This window comes from Onychomys torridus, chromosome 17 (assembly GCF_903995425.1).
Source record: "Onychomys torridus chromosome 17, mOncTor1.1, whole genome shotgun sequence".
Lineage (NCBI taxonomy): Eukaryota > Metazoa > Chordata > Mammalia > Rodentia > Cricetidae > Onychomys > Onychomys torridus.
Window position 1 is genome coordinate 8,474,103 of NC_050459.1, and position 22,314 is coordinate 8,496,416.

At 49.7% G+C, this 22,314-nt stretch overlaps 1 protein-coding gene across 3 annotated transcripts in view; it reads left to right on the plus strand.

Moving 5' to 3' along the window:
• Positions 1 to 22,314, plus strand: part of Col4a2 (collagen type IV alpha 2 chain) — a 140,465-nt gene that overhangs the window by 92,516 nt on the left and 25,635 nt on the right. For all 3 annotated transcript variants that reach the window (XM_036166640.1, XM_036166639.1, XM_036166641.1), the window contains exons 8-22: positions 743 to 814; positions 1,500 to 1,535; positions 1,644 to 1,706; positions 3,355 to 3,390; positions 5,270 to 5,311; positions 6,983 to 7,075; positions 7,824 to 7,859; positions 8,602 to 8,652; positions 9,245 to 9,289; positions 12,940 to 12,993; positions 13,715 to 13,781; positions 14,478 to 14,588; positions 14,998 to 15,147; positions 19,953 to 20,045; positions 20,551 to 20,705. In XM_036166640.1, coding sequence (XP_036022533.1) covers positions 743 to 814; positions 1,500 to 1,535; positions 1,644 to 1,706; positions 3,355 to 3,390; positions 5,270 to 5,311; positions 6,983 to 7,075; positions 7,824 to 7,859; positions 8,602 to 8,652; positions 9,245 to 9,289; positions 12,940 to 12,993; positions 13,715 to 13,781; positions 14,478 to 14,588; positions 14,998 to 15,147; positions 19,953 to 20,045; positions 20,551 to 20,705 — 1,104 coding nt within the window. The remainder of the gene's footprint in view (positions 1 to 742; positions 815 to 1,499; positions 1,536 to 1,643; positions 1,707 to 3,354; positions 3,391 to 5,269; positions 5,312 to 6,982; positions 7,076 to 7,823; positions 7,860 to 8,601; positions 8,653 to 9,244; positions 9,290 to 12,939; positions 12,994 to 13,714; positions 13,782 to 14,477; positions 14,589 to 14,997; positions 15,148 to 19,952; positions 20,046 to 20,550; positions 20,706 to 22,314) is intronic.

Below are 22,314 nucleotides of genomic sequence, written 5' to 3' on the forward strand. Positions count from 1 at the left end.
ATGGGTCCACCTCCACCTTGCAGCACCAGCTCACCCCTGTATCTTTTTGGTGTGGTTCGGTGTCTCAGTGAAATGCATTACTTCCTCTGTCTGTCAAGCTTAAGCTTCATGACCAAGAGACACATGTAAAATACTGATTACATATAGCTATTCAAAGATAATGTACACTCGTTTGTACAGATTGCCCAGCTTTGATGAAGTCAAGCCGTTCTCCTGTATTAAATATCTCTTAAGAGTCTTCCTGTTTATGTTGTTGGGGCACCTATACCATCACTAAGAAAGGATAACGTAGTTCTATGCCACAGGATGAATGTGGAGGTTCTGAAGATAATTTAAATCCTATAAAGTGTTTCCATTGTAATTCTTTTTTTTTAAGATTTATTTATTTATTATGGATACAGTATGTATGACTGCAGGCCAGAAGAGGGCACCAGAACTCATTACAAATGATTGTGAGCCACCATGTGGTTGCGGGGAATTGAACTCAGGACCTCTGGAAGAGTAGTCAGTGCTCTTAACCTCTGAGCCATCTCTCCAGCCCTCCATTGTAACTCTGAAGAGTATGAAATAAAAAGCCTCAGACTTATATTTAGACCCTGAGGAAGTTGGTATGGGGGTTGCCTATGTAATTCCTGGGGACACTGGACATCGTGAACAAAAGCTGGCAGTCACCTGTGTCATCACGCTGGAAGATAACAGGTTCTTCTGTGCTTTTCTTTCTGTGGTGTATCTGCTACTTTAGGGGCCCCAAGGACCCAAGGGGCAGAAAGGTGAACCTTATGCACTATCTCAAGAAGACCGCGACAAATACAGGGTATGTGTGCCATAGGTGGGAGATGGGACTCGGGGAGCCCTTGTAAACTGTCAACAAAGCTAGTTAGGAATTAGCTCTGAGTGAAAGAAGGAATTCACAGATTCATGGGGGAGCTCAAGGCTGTGGTTGGGGGCGGTCATCTTATTCTGTTTGGGTTGGATTTATTTTCTCCGTGTTCTCAATGCCCCAGACCAAATACCTCAGTCTGTCAGGGCTTCTATATTCCAGGCTTACTTCCAACTCTGCCATCGAGGTAAATGAACCCAAAGATGCTTAAAACCAGTAACTCTCAGTGGCTTAGGAGATGGCTCAGTCAGCAAAAGACTTGCCTTGCAAGCGTAAGGCCTGAGTTAAAAATCCCAAAACCCATGTATAAAGTGGGGCACAGTGTCTTATACATAATCCCAGCACTGGGGAGGTAGAGACAGGCAGATCCCTGGGGTTCAGTAGCCATCCAGAGTTGCCTACTTAGGGAACTCCAGACCGATGAGAGACTGTCTCAAAAAAACAATGTGGCTGCCTCCTGAGGAATATATTGACCTCAGACCTCACGTGTGCCTGCACGAACTTGTTCACCCATATGCGCACATGCACACACACACACACACACACACACACACACACACACACACATACACACACACACAATTTTAATTCTTAATTAACCCTGTTTCCTCTCAACCAGGGTGAACCTGGAGAGCCCGGACTGGTCGGCTACCAGGTGAGTATCATCTTCATTGGGGACTATTCCATACAGAACTTGAAAAATATCAGAGTAGACACACCAGTCTGCCTGTCTTCAAACCATGCTCTCTTTGTCTGTCCACAGGGGCCTCCTGGCCACCCGGGGCCAATAGGACAGATGGGTCCCGTGGGAGCTCCCGGAAGACCGGTAAGTCCCTGTGCTTGCTCACCCCCAGGCCCATGTCAGGTCACCCATTGATGTTCCTTTTTTTACCTGCTGAGTACCATTGAGCCACAGACTGGTTCTGGCTGGGGGCCCTCCCATCATGTGTAAGCTCTCCAGGTTCCATATTAACTATGTGACAAGGGACCATCATCCCTGGAGAAAGCAAACCAAATACCCGACTCACGTCAACAAGAAGGAAACAGATTTTTTTTCTGGGCCAGGCCATGTGTGACAGGAACATCCCACCTGGGCCATATCCACTGTAGAAGGGGAGACACCATTGGGTACCTTTTATAGAATGGCCCACTGTTTGGAGGCTACAGGCTGTCCCACCCTTCCATCAACGACACAGCAAAGTGTGAGGGGATAGAAGGGGGGCAGGGGATAGAGGCTTGCAAGGAAGGAGGAGGAGGGGGCTAGTGCTCCCCAGCCCAGCCAACTCCCCCAGCCCCGCCTACTCCCACCAGCACACTGAGCCCCAAGCACATCACGGCTACCTCAAGAAGACTTCTGCCTCCTTAAGAGCACTTCTTAGCAGTAAGACAAATGGGCCTTAGATGGCACACACAAGAAAGTTTGCTTCCAGAACCCCATTCTCGGGATTCAGGCTGCCCTTGCGTGTGCATGCTCACAGCCTGGGAGGGGCACCTGTAATTTCCTCCAGACTGTAATGCTCAGTTGTAGTAACGATTCTGATCTTTACAAAACCCTTGTGCGATGGAAGTCTTTCCGCATCAACACTGGCAGATTCCACCAAGATGGGGCAACAGAGGGACGGGATGCCCAGTGCTCCCCCTGGGAGTGGCTGGCTCACTCATACAGCAACAACTGAGCCGCTTAGGGTTTTCCTCTAAATAGAATTCAGAGGGGCTGGAGAGGTAGCTCAGTCAGTGGCACGCTTGCTGTGTAAGCATGAAAGCCTGAGTCCCATCCCTGGCGCCATGTGAGAAACCAAGTATGGTATAACACACCTGTAATCACAGAGATGGGGAGGCAGACATAGGAAGATCCCAGAATCCCTCTGACCAGCCAGCCTAGCTGAATTAGTAAGCAACAGGTTTAGTGTGAGACCCTGCCTCAAAAAATAGAGTATGATGGCGTGATTGAGGAAGGCCACTGGCCTTCTTGCATGTGCACACTCACATGCGTGCACACATGCATACACACACACATGAAAAGTGTATGGAACAAATAGAAGGCACTGTTCGAGGACCTTAGGGTACACATGTGCAGGTGCTGAGTCTATGGACCTGACCTACAGATCCGTTCTGTCCACGAGCATTTGTGATTCCACCACCAAAATGTGACAGTGTCATATGGGGAATCTGGTGCAGTCACAGGGCCTGGGACCTCACAAAGCACAGAAACAAACACATCAAGGACATGGGCGAAAGTCACAAGCCCAAAACACACAAGCAAACCGGGAACAGCTGTGGGTAGACAGCAGCGCATTCCAAGGACTGTGACCCCATCTTCCTCCTGGCTTTTCATCCCACCAAGACAGATGTGGGGAAGCTCTGACCATACTGTTCGAAGTGGACAGTTGATGGTTTTTCCCAGGACCTCCAAGCAGATGTCATCTGGGTCCTGGGAGGGAAAGAAAAATATGCATGTCTTTGTATTTCTGCAGGGACCACCGGGGCCCCCTGGACCCAAAGGACAACCAGTAAGTTGGCAGGGACGAGGCGGGGGAGGGCTCTTTGGTGATTAATGCCTGCATTCTTCAACCAGAGAACAACTTGGCTGACAGCTATTTGTGGTGTAGATTACGCTGAGAGCCATTGTATAGTTTAAGACTTGCTGTGTAGGAAGAGATCCTGTGGAAGGTCTGAGCACCAGGTCCAAGCCGATGTGAGGATGCTGGGTGATGCTGTTTGGGGCTCCATGACACCTCTGTGGCTGTGTGCAAATCACACTGATGAGCCGGGATAAAAGAGGTGCAGCTGAACAGCCTAGCTGCTCCTGTTTATCTGTAGGTGCAATTTTCCAGGGTGGCCAGGGGGACACTGTGTTTGTTTCAGGGAAGTGGGAGACCCCCGTCCTACCTGGCTATAGTGAGAATCTCTCGGAGCCTCAGGTCAGCACTAGAGACATGTCCATTACTACTGAGTCAGGCCAGGGGCCCAGAGCCACACTGCTCCCATGACACTGTGGTACTTGTTACATTGTGTGGAAGCACAACCAAGCATGTGGTTTGTTAAAACCTTGGAGAACAGAGAGCCAGGGTTTGTTATGACCTGGGAAAGTTGGACAAATGTCCAGACTCCGTAATGTTAATGAGGAAAATATCTGATCAGAGATACTGGGGTCCAGCAGGAAGCTTGGAAGAGCCATCCACTGCTCCATATCCAGATGCAGGTCTTCATGTTCCCACGCCTGCTCCATATGCAGTCCCATTTCTGTTGACCCCTGGTGACCTTGCCTGCCACCCCCCCCCATACCCCTTAGGCTCCCACCCCTCCAACAGAGTTTCCAGCTGGAGCTGGAACTCGAGGAGACTCCTGGATACCCCCCCAACTCCCTCCCAACTCCCCCCCACACACACACTCACCCCCATCAGACAGCCCGGAGCAGGATGGGAAGGGCCTAGAGCCAAGGACAGCGGAAGTACGCGCGGCTGCAGGGCCAAGGCTCCAGTGGCCCAGCCCAGGCTCTGGCCTCAGATCTCCCCTAGCTGCTGCAAATACAAACAGCCCCCTCACCCTAGGCCAAGTCACTTCCTGGCAACTTTGACAAGCAGCTCTGAGCAGGGAATGCTGTGGGGACTCCATGGCCGCCATGCTGTGCTTTGATATGAGCTCCCAGGCAGGTGGCGAAGCAAGAGAAGCAGAATTTAATTAAAGGTTTTGCTTTTATTTTCAAAAGATATCTAAGCATCGAAGGGGGCAGACAGTGGACTGCAGAGAGAGCCTGGAGGGGTCCTGTGTGACTCTTGCTCACTGTAACAAGAGAGAGACCCTGGGAAAGAGACACAGCTGCTTGGGGCCAAGAGGAGAGAGCACTGTGTGGAAATGTGTGTGAATTTGGGGGTGTCTCCTTGCATGGCTGGTCCCAGACCTCAGGGAGGGCTGACTCCAGCCCAGCTGCTCCTCAGAGGAGCTGTTAGATAAACACTGGCTGAGACGCAGGCCTGACTTTGCCTCAGAAAACAATCCAAACAGGCACATAAATATGAAATGCAATCGGTGTTAAATCCCCTAAAGCAAGGAATGTTTCTATTGAAGTTAGGGTGGCTTTTATCAAAATGGGATGACTTGGATCTCCAGATGCGGTGTTGGACGATGATCTGGGCTGCACTTTACGTTAGAGGACCCAGAACCTGAGGGCAAACTCTGACCTCCCTTGGATGGGCAGAGTGCTAATGTGTGAGCTGACAGAATCCCTCTCCACCACTCCTCAGGCCTTCCTTAGGCAGAGGACCAGGCAGAGGTGCTTGGTTCCTAAAGTGCACAGGGAGGGTCTGGTCTCTTTTCTTCTAAAATAATCTTTCAATTCGCTGTCATTCTTGATTCTTACAAACTCATAGACATCATCTCTGTTTCCAGGGCAACCGAGGACTTGGTTTTTACGGAGAGAAGGGTGAAAAGGTAAAGAGACCTGATGACAGGAACTAGTGACCATCACTGCCCAGGGTGACTCGGTGCTCTCCAGGTGACCTGCAAACACACAACTTGCACAAGGATTGTGTCAAGTGTCAGGTCGCCCACACTCCAGGGACAATTGTGTACCAGTGAGACATGAATGTGAACTGTCCAGGCTGGCGTAGATTCTGACAGGGACATGTGACTTCCACCTATCTTAAGGACTGGGAAGTGGAAGTATCCCCTAAGAGTGTCTTCTAAGGTGTGAGACCCAGAGATGATTAAAAGGACTCAGCCGGACCAGGCGGTGGTGGCGCACGCACATGGAGGCAGAGGCAGGCTGATCTCTGTGAGTCTGAGGCCAGCCTGGTCTACAGAGTGAGTCCCAGGACAGCCAAGGCTACACAGAGAAACCCTGTCTTGAAGCAAAAAGGTGGGGGGACTCAGCTGAAGAATAATCTGGAATTACCACAGGACAATCACATGGCCGCCCTGGCTGACTTCAGTCACGAAAGTGTTATGTGACTTCTGTTACCTCCTACTGCTGTTCTTCCAAGACCCATAGCCCGGAGGAGGAACGTGGCGGCCTCCCCATCCAGCCAACCATACTCTCATTCACCTGTGAGCCTGCCTGCTCCCTGAGCACATCTGTCCCTCTGGGTGTACTATGTGCATGCTGTCACTGAATTCCATAAGTGGAAATCAGAATTCCTAAGATACTAAGGGGGAAAAAATTAAAGATCAAAACACATAAAAATGTAAAGCCTCCTACAATGAAATATCCCATAGTAATCGTGTAAAATGAAAGGAATCAGGACCTGGGAAGAATCCACTAGCGGGAGGGAATAGTCACGTGGGGGACCGTGGAGATGAAGTCAGGTCTGCAATCCACAAAAGGCCTTAATCGGATACTAATGAACACAGCAAGGCCGACATGGGTGCTGTGGCCTCAGGCAGTCTTCGAGCGTGTTAGCACTCAGAACACACACAGAACCTGCTTCAGAGGGTGACCCAGCACTCATCTGCTGCCGGTTACACGATGGCTGAGCCCAAACTCAGGTGTCATGTGTATGTGGAACCTAGCAGAAGAACACTCAGTCAGGTTCTTGTGGGTTCATCAGTTTCAGGAGAAAGGGTGTGGCAAGGTGTGAGGCTTGCTGGCCATAAACGCAGTGACCGCCTCCTGGAGATTTTTGGTCTAGCCTTTGCTCTTTAGCGTATATAACACCTTTTGCTTGAGTTGACACCAGAGTCAGACCTAACAACTTCCTTGTATAGAAATCTATCGAGGAAGGAGGTGGGATCTATGGGTGGTTATGTAGGGTGAGTAGAAAATTTCTTAAGAAAAAAAAAATATTTAATAAAAAAAAGAAAAAAGAAATCTGCCAAAGGCTGTATCCCACAGAAGCAGGTGTAATGTAGAATTATTAGTGATCTCTGTGACCTCGACACATCAGTTCTAAACAATTACTGATGGAAGTTTGGTTCACACCACTTTAGATTATGATTTTGATTTTGATGTGGCGATATGATGGTTTAGAATGATTTTTGTTTCGACCCAAAGCAGGCATTCAGTAATATGCAAAACAAAATGGCGTGTGTGATAGGATTGTGTTGTCACCCAAGTTACGTCCTTCTTCTGATTCAAAACTGTCACTTTTGCTGAACAATCTGCAGGGTGACGTAGGACAGCCAGGACCCAACGGGATCCCATCCGACACCACGCTTGTTGGGCCCACAACAACAACGTACCATCCGGATCTGTACAAGGTAAAAGGGTGGTCATTCCCAGTTGACCTAGGAAAAGAGGGTGCAGATGTCGCTTGCTTCATCTTATGCAAACAGTTGCATCCTAAGATGGGAAAGACCTCACCGCTAAATTGGGAAGAAAAAAAAATCCGATTTGCACCAGCTCTCAGAGGGACTGCATGCCTCCTGCCAGCCAGCAGGGGGCGACTGTGAGCTGCAGGCTCTGAAGTGTTGGCAGCCAAGATGGGCCAAGGACCTACCAGTCCGAAACAATCCAAAAATAGAGTGAAGAAAGTCTATGCTGCTTTTAAAGCCTCCTGGCTTGAGATGTTAGTGTATTCCAACTAACTGCCTTTTCCTAAGCAGACCTTATTTGACTGAGTGTGGTCATTTGGGGGTCTTCTTGGGGTGTGGTGTGTTCTCCCACTGTGGGACAGATCCGTGGGAGCTAGCTCCATGTACCTGGATGCTCAGAAGTGCCTGTGCCCTGTTGCTGGTGCAGGTGGAAAAGAGAAAGGCTCCCAGACACATCACAAATCATATAAGAATTCATTCATCTTGTGAAAATGCTAGAAAAAAAATCATCATTTTTGCATTTGAATTTTGAAACTGCAGGCATTTAGCACTGTTATTGATTGCCAGGTATTCATCAAGATTGCTTAAAGTTTTATCAAGTACTTTCTAACCCCGTATCCTAAGCCGGGATTGGGGCTTAAGTACCGCCGGTCTCAAAGGTACAAGCATTTCTTATTCCGTGTGTTCTTCACAGGGTGAGAAGGGAAGCAGAGGAGAGCCAGGGATACCAGTAAGTTCATTGATGAAACTCTTTCCCTCCATGATTGCTGTGCCTTCGGGGCTCCTGTGAGAATGAACGGTGGGGTGTGCTCTTGGTCTTAGCCCTTGGGTTCTTGGGTTCTCATACACTTCTCTACATGGGAAGGTATCAAAGATACATAATATATTTTGTATGATAATATTGAATATAATATAATTATAGTAATAAATAACATCTTTTTTTCATTTTTCTTTATTAAGAAATTTTCTACTCACTCTACATACCACCCATAGATCCCTCCTCCTCCCACACCCCAGCTCTCTCTCCCAAGCCACCTCACATCCCCACATCCCCCAAATCAAGGTCTCCCATGGGGAGTCAGCAGAGCCCAGCACACCGAGCCTAGGCAGGTCCAAGCCCCTTCCCACTGCACCAAGGCTGCGCAAGGAATTAACATTATCTTAAGCTATAAGCTGAGCGTGACCATGTGTGAGCGAGGGGCTGGGAGGGAGAGAGGCTGGCCTCTACTCTGGGCCAGTCTTGTGTATCCCATCCAGTGTGGCTCACCTTCTAGTTCTTCCTCACTGTTACTCACCCTGTGGTGGTGACATGTGGCATCCTGGATGAAGACCCACACACAGCCCTGTACTCTCTCTACCCCCACCTTACCTGTTGTGGCATCCTGTCACTGAGGGGCCTGGGGAGGCTGCAGAGCACCCCACTTGTGGACTCTGCTCTAGGCACTCCTCACATTCTTGTTTCTCTCTCCTAGGGCACCACCTTGAAGGGCGAGGAAGGCATCATGGGATTCCCAGGAATGCGGGTGAGCCATGTACTGTATAACTCTAGCTGGTTGGCTAGTTGGCTTTTTGCTTTTGAAACGTATTTTCTTTTTTTAGATCAGTTTTTTAGGTTCACAGAAAAACTGAGCAAAAAGTAGAGATTTCCCATGGCCCTCTGGCCCCACCCTGGGCACAGCCAACCAGCTGGGCATGCACCACCAGGGACATCCCCTCAGGTGCATTTGCTACAACTCATGAACCCATGTTTACCCTATGCTGAAGTTTTTAAAGTACTGTACCTGACCCGGAGGTTCCTCCTGGTATGAGGTTAATCTTTATAATGAACTGCAGAGAGTATCTAGAATGCGGGTTCATTTCTGGTCACCCAGAGTCCAGTAAGACCGTCCCTCCATCATAGGGAGGCTCATCCGTAAGAGGAAGATGTCACCTTCGGAGCCATGGGCATCAGCAGCCACCTGAGCATGTGGGGCGGGCTTTGGCCACCTGCACCTGAGCTTCCAAACCTTGAAAGCAGAAGGCTGCTCGAGGTCATGGGTACTGCCATGCAGCCCTCCGGGGAATTTCGTCACCTCTTCTAGACTGTTTATTGCTTGTGTTTTCTGTTCAACACAGGGTCTTCCTGGCCTTGATGGAGAAAAAGGGATCTTCGGGCAGAAAGTAAGTCTGACACACAAAATGTCAAGTGTTCCGGGCCCTGAACCTCGTGTGTATTACAAGTGGCATCTCAGCAAACTGCATTTGTCCCCAAAGCCCACTTGGGATGTCCCCTGCATTGACAGGCTCCCAAGTCATCATGCCAGCTCTCAAAGCCCCAGGGGAGCATTGACGTCGGTCTGGACTTTACTCATCAGTCCGTTGGTTCTTCTAGAGAAACCACCCCAGGTCTCTGTCACTAGGTCCCCAGCCCCAGGCCTCACACCCCTCTGTGTCATGATCACTCATGGGTTGTCATCTGAGTGAATGAGTCCCCCTCTATTCCTTAGAGAGCTACACATACTGTGATGTTTGCTTATGTTTAACGATAACCTGGTTGTTTTTCTCCTGTGTGTGGCACAGTTTTTTGGGGTTTTTTGTTGTTGTTTTGTTTTTGGTTTTGTTTTTGTTTTTTACTTTTTAAAAGAAAAGAAAACGTGTGTGAGAAATTTATTACAGGTCCAGACAAGATTTAGCATCAGCTAAACACTAGCTGGAGCAGAAAGTACACATAGAAATGTTTTCATCTAATTAATGGTTTATTTACTCACAACATTCATTGTATGCACAATTCGGGCCACCGAGTGCAGAGCCCAGCACCATTCTGTCACCCACAGTCCTGGGGTCTGGCTTTATCTATGGCAGCCTCCAGGGTCAGGTAACCTAGCATGCTCGTAACAAAGAAATAATAAGCACATTTGTGCCATGCTGTTCCATGTTTCCCCCATGTAGGGGTCACCCCACTTTGGCACATACGCACCCACACATGCTATGAAGCCGTGGGGGTACACACAGACACCACATTTGCCCCAGGATATAGCCAGGCCTCACCCTAACTACATCCAACCCCCTTATCACATTAGTCCTTGCTAAGAGTGTCCCTAGAGGTAACACACTAGAGGCAATGACTGTCCCCCTGCTTCCCAAACGAGACCAGAATGCCACTAGCTTAAGGATGCAGCTACTGTAGAGGCACCTAAGGCAGACACTACACTCAAAACCCAGCTGCATCAGTCAGTGCATTGCTGAGGTGGGCGGGTGACATGTTGTCACTCTTCAGGGAACACAAAGGAGCTGTCGTGTCTGCACAGCCACCCCTGGACCTACAGGTCCATGAAGACTAGACCCTAGACTATGGCCCAGCAAGCCCTGGGCCCTGGGTCCTCTGGTTGCTGCTGCTCAAGCACCAGTATGACTGGGATGGCCATCCAGCTTTCTCTCTGGAGCTTGGGAAGAAACAGCCATCTGCGCTTAAATGGGTCAGAGGAAGAAATAGTTTACCCAACTGAAAAAATAGGGAAATAGGCAGACATACACAAATGACTCATCATACTGCGTGTTAGTACAAACCACATTATCCAACTGGCCCAGCTGCTGCCTCCACATGAGATTTCCAGATGTGCTGAAGCTTTGGCCTCTGGAGCCAGAACCCAAGGCAGCTCCAAGGAGCCACTGTGAACAGTGACCCATTAAAGCAGCGTGCCAGAGAAGGAGGAAGCAGAGAAAGCCATGTATCTTAGGGAAGCCCCTGCCTCCCTGTGAGAACAAAGAATCTTCCACACATGCCTGTGTGCACAGACACATGGACACAAGAACACACGGACATGGATGCCTAGCAAAGTGAACGGTTTATGCATTTGGTTGTATTGCATTTTCTGAAATGTAATTGTTTCCCTCACTTGGGTAAACCTGTTTAAGGACAGCAGGGTCTTCTCCCACCCTGGAGCAACTATAGTGCATGCTCACGGAGACCTAGTCCCTTGGGACCATGCACTGACCACAGTGTAGTGTGGGTGCACAGCATAGGAAAAGGCCATCCCTGTGTGGACAGGTCCACTGGATTGCAACAGAAATCCTCAGACCCCACAAGTCACATCTACCCAGGTGTGATTTTCCAACTATGTGGGAGTTACAAGCAGGCAGCATGGCTGTGCCCACGGGCTGGGCATTCAGTGGCATCATGATGCTGTGCCTTCTTGTCCCACAGCCCTCTCAGACTGAGCCCAGGAGAAGTCTTTCCCCCAAGGCCTCTAAGTTAGATTGCACTAGGGCCTGAGGACAGACTTAGAGTCCAGAAAGACATGGAAACACATAACCATAAGACAGCAGCCTCCTCTTCGGCATTTGAGGAGACGTTCTCTGGAAGCCTAGCTGTAAATGCTTCCTGACAGTACACCCCTGCCAGCTACTGAGGACCTCTGCTGATGAGTCTCCCTGAGGGCTCAGGGTCTCTCTCTCTGACAACATAAAATCAACCGCTCTTGAATGTTCAGCTCCACCTAGTGTGAGAGGCCCAGAGTCAGCCACAGCCCCTGTAAATGAAAAAGAGAAAGAAAAAAAATCACACAATTTTAGACCTTCAAACAACATGTGGGCTCCTGGGTGTGAAAATCTGTAAAGTAACTAGACAGGACCATATCTACTTCACTCCAACGTGGCTTGGGGGCCTTGCCACATGTGGTCTCTTGCAAGAGGGACTAGCTTCTCAGAAAGCTTTACATACCAGTCCAGCTTCCTTGTTGACAGGCACTTGAGAACACTGGAGACCAAATTAGTGTTAAGGATTTTTTAATGAAAGAGAAATTCCTAATCAAGAGGCTCTGAGGTTTCTGTTTGGTGGCAACTGGAATTTTTTGTTGTTTTGTTGTTTTTGTTTTTGTTTTTTGAGACAGGGTTTTTCTGTGTACCTTTGTGCCTTTCCTGGAACTCACTTGGTAGCTCAGGCTGGCCTCGAACTCACAGAGATCCGCCTGCCTCTGCCTCCCCAGTGCTGGGATTAAAGGCGTGCGCCACCACCGCCCAGCGGGCATCTGGAATTTTTTTTTAAACTCATCATGGAGGAAGAGTTTAACCATGTGTGACCCCCCTCCCCCGATCAGGTGTGACCCCACACACAAATCAGATGTGACCCCACTCATCAGTTAAGACATTGCTAACAGGGCAGCTCTCTGGTCCCTAGAGTGAGGCTTGAGGAAAAATGGCTGCCACTGCAGATGGAGACAGGTCTTCCACAGTGCCCTGCTCACTTGGGTGCTGGGTGGGGAATGGAGGGGGCAGGGGGGTGGAGACACCATATTACACAGTGCCACTGGGGCAGAAGCACAAGCCATCCAATGTTCTCAACACCAACAACCAAGGGGGGAAAAGCTAAGAAAAAGTACCAAGGGAGGGCACTGGAAGATGTCTCCATGGTTGAGAGCACTTGCTGCTCTTACAGAGGACCTGGGTTCTGTTCCCAGCACCCACTCACTTGGTCACTCAACCATCTGTCCCCTTTTCTCACATCCACAGGCACCAGCCACTCACATGGCACAGATGAAAGAAATCATGTAGACAAAGTACTCATACACATAAAATAGATCTGAAAAAATTAAAACACTAGGAACTACAGAGACTTGACAGGCACTACAGACAAAAGCCACATTTGGACTCTGGCTCCTGGGTCAAGCAAAGCAGCTTTAGAGACATCCGTGCATCTGACATGAGAGGGTTGATGGTGCACTGGGTGGGAGGGTACTAAGGGGATGCTTGGTGGCTGCCTGGGCTGTGCTGGCGGAAGTGGCATGGGGTTGATTTCTGGAGGTGGAGATAACAAGCCCATATCTTTCTTGCAGGGAAGCAGAGGCCTAGATGGTTTCCAAGGCCCCAGTGGACCCCGAGGACCCAAGGTAACTCTTTTATGATACCCTGCTCCTCACCTAAACCGCATGAGCAGAGGACATGAGCAGTGGTTTTTAATGTGATCCCCCAGAGTGGGGGTGCTGTGTGATGCCTGCCCCCATCCGAAGGGCAGCAAGAGCTTTTAACAAAAAGATGGGGGTGGTTACCTCTAGTTCCTGATGGAGAATGGAACTTGTGTAGTTAACCATGAGGGCAAAGAAGGAAGACCAGGTGAGGTAATCCAGGGTAGCTGAGAGGGGACCCAGAACTTTCTGCTAGAGGGTGTGTCTGGGGAGAGCAGGGAAGTGTGTGGGTGCATCTGAAGTTTACATGGGATGTTCTCCAGAGCAGATGGTGTTGGGTGTCCCTGCATCTCCATGCTGTGTCCCCTCCCCCCATCACCAGATGGTTCAGACGTCAACACTGTGAAGGTCTGAGCCTAGAAACCATTGCACAGTCTCCCAGCCACTTCCGGCATCCCTGCCCCTGGCAAGGGCTTCACAAGGAGATCCTCACATGCTGCGGTGTTCCCTTTTATGTCTGTCTGGTGGCTGGGATGCAGGGACTCCCCACTGTCACATGGTAGAGATGTTGCCATGGGAACAGTCCAGGTGGGATCGTAAGAAAACCTGCCCTGTTAAACCAATTCCACATTCTGCCCACTCCTGGGCAATATGTAAATGAAGAGGACTCCAGAAGGCTAGACTCACAGTGTCTTCTTTTCCCCAGGGAGAACGTGGGGAACAAGGCCCCTCAGGACCCTCTGTCTACTCACCCCATCCAGCCCTGGCAAAAGGTTGGTACAAAAGCTTCAGTGCATAATGTGAACCCAGACTCTCCAGACAGATTTCTAAGTGAAGCAAAATGAAGGTGTTCGGAACACAACCTTCAGAGACAGCCCAGCTTCCCTGGTGGCTTAAATGTGTCATTAGAAACAGTCACTTTGGCTCTGCCTGACAACACTCGCTATTTTCCAGGTGTGATTCCATCTGTAAGTGAGGGCATGTCTGCATTTCTAGGAGACACACAGGTTCTAGCTTTTAACACCTAGAATTCCACTGAGTCCTCTCAAGTCAGTTTGCTCTCCCCTGAAACCTCTGTGTGTCTTTTTGGCATCCTCTGTGCCTCTGTGTTGTCTTATATTTATCAGGATCTTACTCAATGAGGCTGTGAGTTTGAACACTCCTTGCCTCTCTCTGTGCATCATGTACCCACTGGGAAATGGATGCCTACAGTGCCTATAAATGACAGCCTGTGGGCGGTGGTGGCGCACGCCTTTAATCCCAGCACTCCGGAGGCAGAGCCAGGCGGATCTCTTTGAGTTCGAGGCCAGCCTGGTCTACAGAGTGAGTCCAGGAAAGGTGCAAAGCTACACAGAGAAACCCTATCTCAAAAAACAAAAAAACAAACAAAAAATGACAGCCTGGTTGCTATGGTGGGGGCTTGGTCCTAGACAGTGATTCTCACCGCAAGGGACCTGTCTTGCTTTCAGGTGCCAGAGGTGACCCGGGATCCCCAGGTGCTCATGGGGAGCCAGGAAGCCGAGGCGAGCCAGGAGACCCTGGCCCCATGGGGCCCCCAGGCCCGTCTATTGGAGATGAAGGTAATGGATGGAGGTTTGTAGCATCAGAAAGTACCTGGTCTCAGGTGTGGACATGGACCAGTAGGCTTTGCTGGCCATGTGGCTTTCCTCCTGCTGCTGAGGAGATGAAGGCACATGCAGCTGTAACCACCAGCTAGGTTAGGTTGTGACACTGATGGGTGATTGGTGTGATCTGGTCCCTGGATGGAAGAAGCGGGGTGCGGTCCAATGTTGTCAGCAAATGGTGATAGTCCCCGCCATTGTGCAAGTTGTAAAAATAGACAAGCTGTGGAGAAATGTACCAAGACCATCACTTCTGTGTTAGCTAGTCCGTGACGCTTGTCCCTGATGGTGGTCCCCTGTGACAGGAAGCTGGCACAGCCTTTGAATATCAGAACACTCACCTACTTCGAATGCTCTTGGGTTTCAGATACAAAAAGAGGCCTTCCAGGGGAGATGGGACCCAAGGGCTTCTTGGGGGAACCGGGCCACCCAGCACGCTATCCAGGTCCACCAGGAGCTGATGGGAAACCAGGTCTCCAAGGAGCCACTGGGCCTCCAGGCCCACCTGGACCAGATGGTAAGTGGCTGGTTTCACCTAGAGCCTAACCAAGCTGAGTGTCATCCGGGATTTTCTGTTAAATGGCTCTGAGTTGATTCAGTAGGCCAGTGGATGAGGATGTGGTGGGCACTCCCAGGGTCCACTCTGGAACCATGACAATAGGTGTTGCCTCTCCGCTGGTAGAGAAGCAGCAATCCCACAGCTCTTACACAGTGACTTCTGTAGGACATCTAAGGTGCTGTGTCTGGAAGGAGCTCTGAGCTGAAGTCACTGTACCCAGGTCTCTGCAGGCATCTCCTGTCCTAACTCACAGCTCCTTTCCTCTGCTTCAACAGTCTAGTTCAGTGTGTGATAACAGCAGCTTCTCTGTCACTGCAAAGTCAAGGTCACAGGAGATAAAGGTTGAAAAGATAGCTGCAAAAGGAACAGTGGCCACTGGCCAAGGGAGACAGGAGACCCATAGAGTCTGTACATTGAGGATGAAAGTTTGGCCAGCCTGCCTCCCCACAGCAGCTGAGCTGGTCTCTGAGTCAGCCAGGGTGATCTCATAGTAGCTGGGATGGTCCCGAGTCTGCTAAGGTAGCATTTTTAGGTTGTGATGGTCTGTGCTGTCCTTATATCAAGAACACTCTATCTACTGAGGAGTTAGTTGTACGTGTGCCATAGTTTTGAGCCGGACATCCACAGAAGCCATCCTTCTCATCCAGGGCATCTCCTGAGTCTTCCCTTTAGGGCCAGGCATCTCCTGAGTCCTCCCTTCAGGGGACAGGCATCTCCTGAGTCCTCCCTTCAGGGGACAGGGCATCTCCTGAGTCTTCCCTTCAGGGCCAGGCATCTCCTGAGTCCTCCCTTCAGGGGACAGGCATCTCCTGAGTCCTCCCTTCAGGGCCAGGGCATCTCCTGAGTCCTCCCTTCAGGGCCAGGGCATCTCCTGAGTCCTCCCTTCAGGGCCAGGGCATCTCCTGAGTCCTCCCTTCAGGGGACAGGCATCTCCTGAGTCCTCCCTTCAGGGGACAGGGCATCTCCTGAGTCCTCCCTTCAGGGGACAGGGCATCCTACTTGCTAATGGACAGTGTTAGGTTCTAGTTAAACTTCAAATTCAGAGGCTGTTTTAATTGCTTTGGGAACATTCTTCTACACCATCTCCAGAAGGAAAATTGTTGGCAGTGTGTCTTCCATAGAAAGAAAATGCTTATACAAAATAAATGCAGAGAAAGCCAGTCACTTCTGCTTCTCCTTTACATTCTCCAGTGACATCTTAACTTACGACGACTCGGCTTTCCCAGCTCTCTTTCATCTGGAAGACAGCACATTCGTTTGAAAAGTTTGAAGTGTTATTTCCCTGGATGATGCAGCTGAGCAAAGCTATTGTTTAATGTTTCCTATTTGCTGAAAGCAGTATTGATGGTGTGAGTTTTATTTATTAATGTTGACGGGAAAATATTTATTGATGACATATGAATTTCTATGAGTCTGCCTTTCCTGCGTGCAGCATCTGAAGGCTTTTCCTTACGTGTGTCAAAAGCATAAAAGCATGCAGTCCGTGCGTGAGGACACCTTCCCTGTCACTCCATCCTGTCAGGAGCATAGAACGTCTTCATGTGTGAATTTTGCTCAGTAAGTGGTTCACAGCCTCACTGACAGATAAACTGACATAAGTGAACAGATACCTCAGCTATCTGACAAGGATTATCAGCTGATAAGGGGACGGCTACAGAAGATGGACTGGTGTAGGAAAGTATCAACTAAAAGCATCCGGCCTTAGCTCTTCTTCAGTCGTTTCCTCTGGGAGACACATTGTTACCACCTGCTTTTCTAACAACCTCTTCTGTGAAAAGTAGCAGACGCTGGCTTTTAGAAGTATGGCTCACAACTTAGTATCCACCTTGAAACTTAGCACAGAATTCAGCCTTTCTCAGAACTGAAATTCTGGGAGTCTTTTCTCGGGAACCGGGTTTAATCCTGTTTCATGTGCTGCGGCTACTGGGAAGCAGAATGCTTAGTCATTCACACCAGAAGAAGAGCAAACCTTGGTGCCAGCTGTCATTTGAGGTGGCAGGCTCTGGGGGTGCCATTTCTAATTCAGCTGACCGAATCAGCTACTGGCTTCTCCGTGGAAGTCCTGTTGAGGTCTCCCACATCCCAAAGAACCTGTTCAGAATTATGAATGAATTCAACAGAGGGAGATATCCCAGAGAACAGACAGATGGCACCTCTGTGCCTTGGTGAAGATCTTACTCCCTCCCAAGAAGGACGTCTCTCTTTGTCCTCCATGACAGGTCTCTAGTTTTAAATGACAATGGTCCTAAAGTCCGGGTGATGAATCCCTCTACTTCTCTCCTTACCTGTCAAGAGGGCTGGAAGCCTTAGGTTAGAGCCCAGTCCAGACCTGAGCAGCTCCTAGATGGACCCCACAGGCTCCCTGAGGTCTGTCCACTGTTCTCACCTCTCTGGACACTTTGTTGGTGGCCTCTTTGTCACAGCTCTCTCTTGCAATGCCCCCCATCTCGTAGCTGATGGAGCCCCTAAAATTCTCTCTGGTCCCTTCTATCGTTATTGGTCCTCAGTAAACTCTCCAATGGGAACGTAGCACAGTACAAACATGGCCACTCCTCTGTGCTCTGAGCTACAAACATGAAACTTCTGACTAGAAAGAGAATTCCCTAACCTCAGAATGCCCAGAGTGGAGCTGCAGATCGCCACCCTCCCACTCTCCTCCTGGCCAGCATGTTCCCAGGTGTCCTTGCTCCTCGGCAGCCTCAGAGCTTGAGCTAGCACCCAGGAATCTCTGGGTACCTCGCTCTCCACACAGGACCCACAGTGTGTGGGGGAGCCTCTCTCCTTTCAACTCTTTCAGGACCCCCTTTGCCCTTAGAAATAAAAGCCAGCTGGGCAGTAGTGGCACGCGCCTTTAATCCCAGCACTTGGGAGGCAGAGGCAGGTGGATCTCTGTGAGTTCGAGGCCAGCCTGGGCTACCAAGTGAGATCCAGGAAAGGCACAAAGCTACACAGAGAAACCCTGTCTCAAAAAACAAAACAAAAAAACAAAACAAACAAAACAAAAGCCCAAGAGGGTCCCCTCCCCTCCTCTCCTCCATGCCAACACTCCTGCATGTACCTTTACACATCCTCTGGTCATGGCTGTCTACCGTTAAGGAGCCATTTGGTCATTCTATCCACTTGTGGATACTCCTCCAGCTCCCTGCCTGGCCAGCTCTTTCTATCAGCTCTAGCTCCTATTACTTCCTCAGAAAGCCCTCTCTGGGCACCAGAGGCCCGCTCACAGTGCTGGCTATGATCTGAAAATTCACATTTGTTTGCTGATTGAGTTAGTTTCGTCCCTGCATCTCAGCTGTCAGCTCGAGGCAGCTCCTGGCTTGCTGCCTGTCACAGCCCAGGCGCCAGCTCATGGTATGAATGGATGGATGAATGAGTGAGTGAGGCTGTGTCAGATGTGCAGCCAGATCAGATTACACAGAACGGTTCTCCCTCGCCACTCACAGCCCGCTGCTTCCCTGTGAGCTCTCACACACCATCCCACTGCCCTTGTCCAAGAGCCTTTGAGGTTGCTGCTTCCACATCCTTTCCACTTCCTGTACAGCCACAAGCGTATAGCTTATTTAGAGGGGTTTGTGGGAGCTATGCACACTCCTGGATCTACAGGCTTGGTGGCTCACACCTGTAATCCTGGCACTTGGGAGGCGGAGACAGCAGGGTCACTGTAAGTTCAAGACCAACCTAGGCTACTGAGTAAGGCAGTGAGGAGCAGAGGAGTCCATGCTCAGCTGCTCCTTCCAGCCATGCTGGCCTGAAATGCAGCCTGGTATCCACCACCAGGTGGCAGCCTTCCCAAAGGCTTTTCAGGATGTGTAATCTCTGGTTACCTGCTATACATCTGTACAGTCACTGGGGCACTGCAGTGATTACTCCAACCCTAGGGACCTAGGAGAGGAAGGTCAGGGTCAAGATTATTCAATGAGGTCAACAATACCTATTACCAATTTGTCAGGAGGTTTCCCATTAGTTGCCATAGACACATGTTTACATATCTGCCTGTGTGTTCACGTGTGCATGGAGAACTGAAAGAACAGTTGAGAAGGTCTGAGCACAGTGTGCATCCACTCCAAAATAGGACAGAGTGGAGAGATAGGTTTACCTTAATTCTTATGTTGTTGTTGTTTTTCCCTTGTGGTTGTGGGGCAGGGGTCTCTGAGGGAGAATAGAAATGTGTGGCCATCTTGAAATTCCAGTTATGTGGCTGAAAAGCCCAAATCTTTGTTTGGACTGAGTGTTTCTCAGAATGAAAGACATTGGTCTTGACACATTGATGGAAAAGCTAAATTTGTAGGTTCTAGTTCCTGTCCCTCCCTGAGGGCTGGGGCCACGTGACTGTCCAAGTGTCTGTCTTTGGAGGTGTTGGTGTGGGACTGGAGATCCAGGGAACTGGGATAGACCTGGCTGAGAGCCTGTGCTGGACCTGATGCTGTATCTCACAGATGTTCATGCATGTCCTGAGAGCCTGTGATGAACCTGATGCTGTCTCTCATGGATAACCATGTCCTGAGAGCCTGTGCTGGTCCTGATGCTGTCTCTCATGGATAACCATGTCCTGAGAGCCTGTGCTGGTCCTGATGCTGTCTCTCATGGATAATTGTGTCCTGAGAGCCTGTGCTGGTCCTGATGCTATCTCTCATGGATAACCATGTCCTAAGAGCCTGTACTGGTCCTGATGCTGTCTCTCACAGATGTTCATGTCCTGAGAGCCTGTGCTGGACCTGATGCTGTATCTCATGCATGTTCTTGTTCTGTGCACTTTCTCCTAGGCTTCCTGTTTGGCCTGAAAGGATCAGAAGGAAGAGTGGGTTACCCAGGACCTTCAGGTTTCCCAGGGGCTCGAGGGCAGAAAGGATGGAAAGGTAAGGAATGCCAGGGTGGGAAGGTCAGGATGATGACCACCATCTAGCCCCCATGTCACCTTACCTTGCAGTCTGGCCCTGCCCCCACCCTTCATTTCTTTGAGGGTGAAGAATGGGCATTCTGAGCTCAAGTTGGAAATGCTCCCAAATCTGAAACTTTCTGAAAACCAACATGGCACAGCCAGGGGGACATCCCACAGCAGGCGTCATATGCTGGGTCACCGTCAAAACAGCTGCACCAAAACTATCGGACAAAGTTAACTTTGGGCTGTGTACAGTCATATAAAACACCTTATATTCTGATGAGAGTCTCCACCCAAGACACCTCACATATATGTACACACTCAAAATGAGACAGTCTGAAGCCAAGCGTGGCGGTGCATGCCTTTAATCCCAGAGCTCAGGGTCTAACCTTCGCAATCACCAGCCCTCCTGTCTGTCTGTCTTCTCCCTCTGCAGTCCCAAGCCCTGTTTAACATACACATCCCTCCCGCATTCCCTACAGGTGAAGCCGGAGACTGCCAATGTGGCCAGTTCATCGGGGGTCTTCCAGGATTGCCAGGACCCAAGGGTTTTCCTGGTGCCAATGGGGAGCTGGGAAAGAAAGGGGACCAAGGGGACCCGGGCGTGCATGGTATCCCTGGGTTCCCAGGATTCAAGGTGAGAAAACAGCAGCCCCTGCTGGCCACTGGTACCTTGCAGCTGACAGGTGCCGGAGGCTGGCCAGACTCTTCACTCACACGCCAGTGTATGGGGTTTTTCAAAGGTCGTGAGCTTTTTGAAACTGTCATCTGCTAGAAGGCATTCCCTCATTCTCTCAAAGTTAGACATGAGGTTATCACAGGACCTAGAGGTGCAACTTCCAGGTTGCAGTAGGGAACTGCAGCCCCACATCTTCTCAAGTGTATACAAGTGTGTGGAATGGCATTATATATGAGTGTGTGTGTGTGTGTGTGTGTGTGTGTGTGTGTGTGTGTGTGTAGAAACAGGGCATTTGCATAGCCACCCTGTGGAATGCCGCCCTGCAAGGGTGGAGCACTGGGCACACTCCCATGTGGTTATTTATGCACATACACATATATCCAGCCTCACTATGTCTCCCAAGCTGCCCTTCCATCCCTGGCAGTCTTCCCATTTCAGCCTCCCACATTCTGGGGTGCCAAGCATGGAGAACAACAGCTGAATGCCCTATCATTTATCTTTTGAGCCATAGAGAAAAAAATTCCTGAGGCACCTGACCAAAAACAATTCCAACAATCCAACTCTGCACAAGAGAGAACCTAAGCCACACAAGAACAGAGACTCTGTTTCATCTTAGTGTGAAAGACTATGCTAGCCTGATCACAGATTTGAGGCTAGCCTAGGCTACATAAGGAAGATCCTTTCAAACACACACACACACACACACACACACACACACACACACACACACACACACAAAATGTTTCAAAGACAGTGGCCCCCCAAGTCTAAGCATTGTTAACCTGTTCAGAAAAGAGCATGAAGTGAAAGCCATATACTCCATCCTGGAAAACCAAGTCAGCTCTTCAGCTGACTCATTCCTAGAAGCCCGATGGATCCCATATGGTACCCCTGAAACCTATAAATAACCCAAGTGTGCCTGCTTCCCGCCTGTGCATGCACACCAGCGTGCTTTTCTCCAACAGCCTCTGCTTGTGCTTGTTGTCCTGAATTTAATTATGTGTCTGTGTGTGCAAGCCTATAGGATGGTGTGTGTGTGTGTGTGTGTGTGTGTGTGAGAGAGAGAGAGAGAGAGAGAGAGAGAGAGAGAGAGAGAGAGATTGTGAGATTGTGACTGAGTGGCTGGTTGGATAGATGGATGGATATAAATGATGGATGGATATAAATGATGGATGGATATAAATGATGGATGGATTGTTGATTGGCCAGATGACTGGTAGGAATGCCTGCAATGGTGATCTGTGGTCATAGCTGGTTAGCTGATTGGCTGGTTGGATATGTGGATAGATGGATGGATGGATGGATGGATGGATGGATGGATGGATGGACGGACGGACAGACGGACGGGCTTGAGAGAGGGAGAAAAGTGGTAGATAATTGGTTATATAAATAGGGATGGGTGGTTGTACATTTGACTAGTTGGGTAAGATAGATTGGTTGGCTGTTTATAATAATGGATGGATAGATGGATGGACAGATGGATGGATGGATGACAGATGGACGGATGGATGGGTGGATGGAGAGTTAGTTGGTTAGTACACTGGTGGCTGCTTAGTTCTTAGTATTT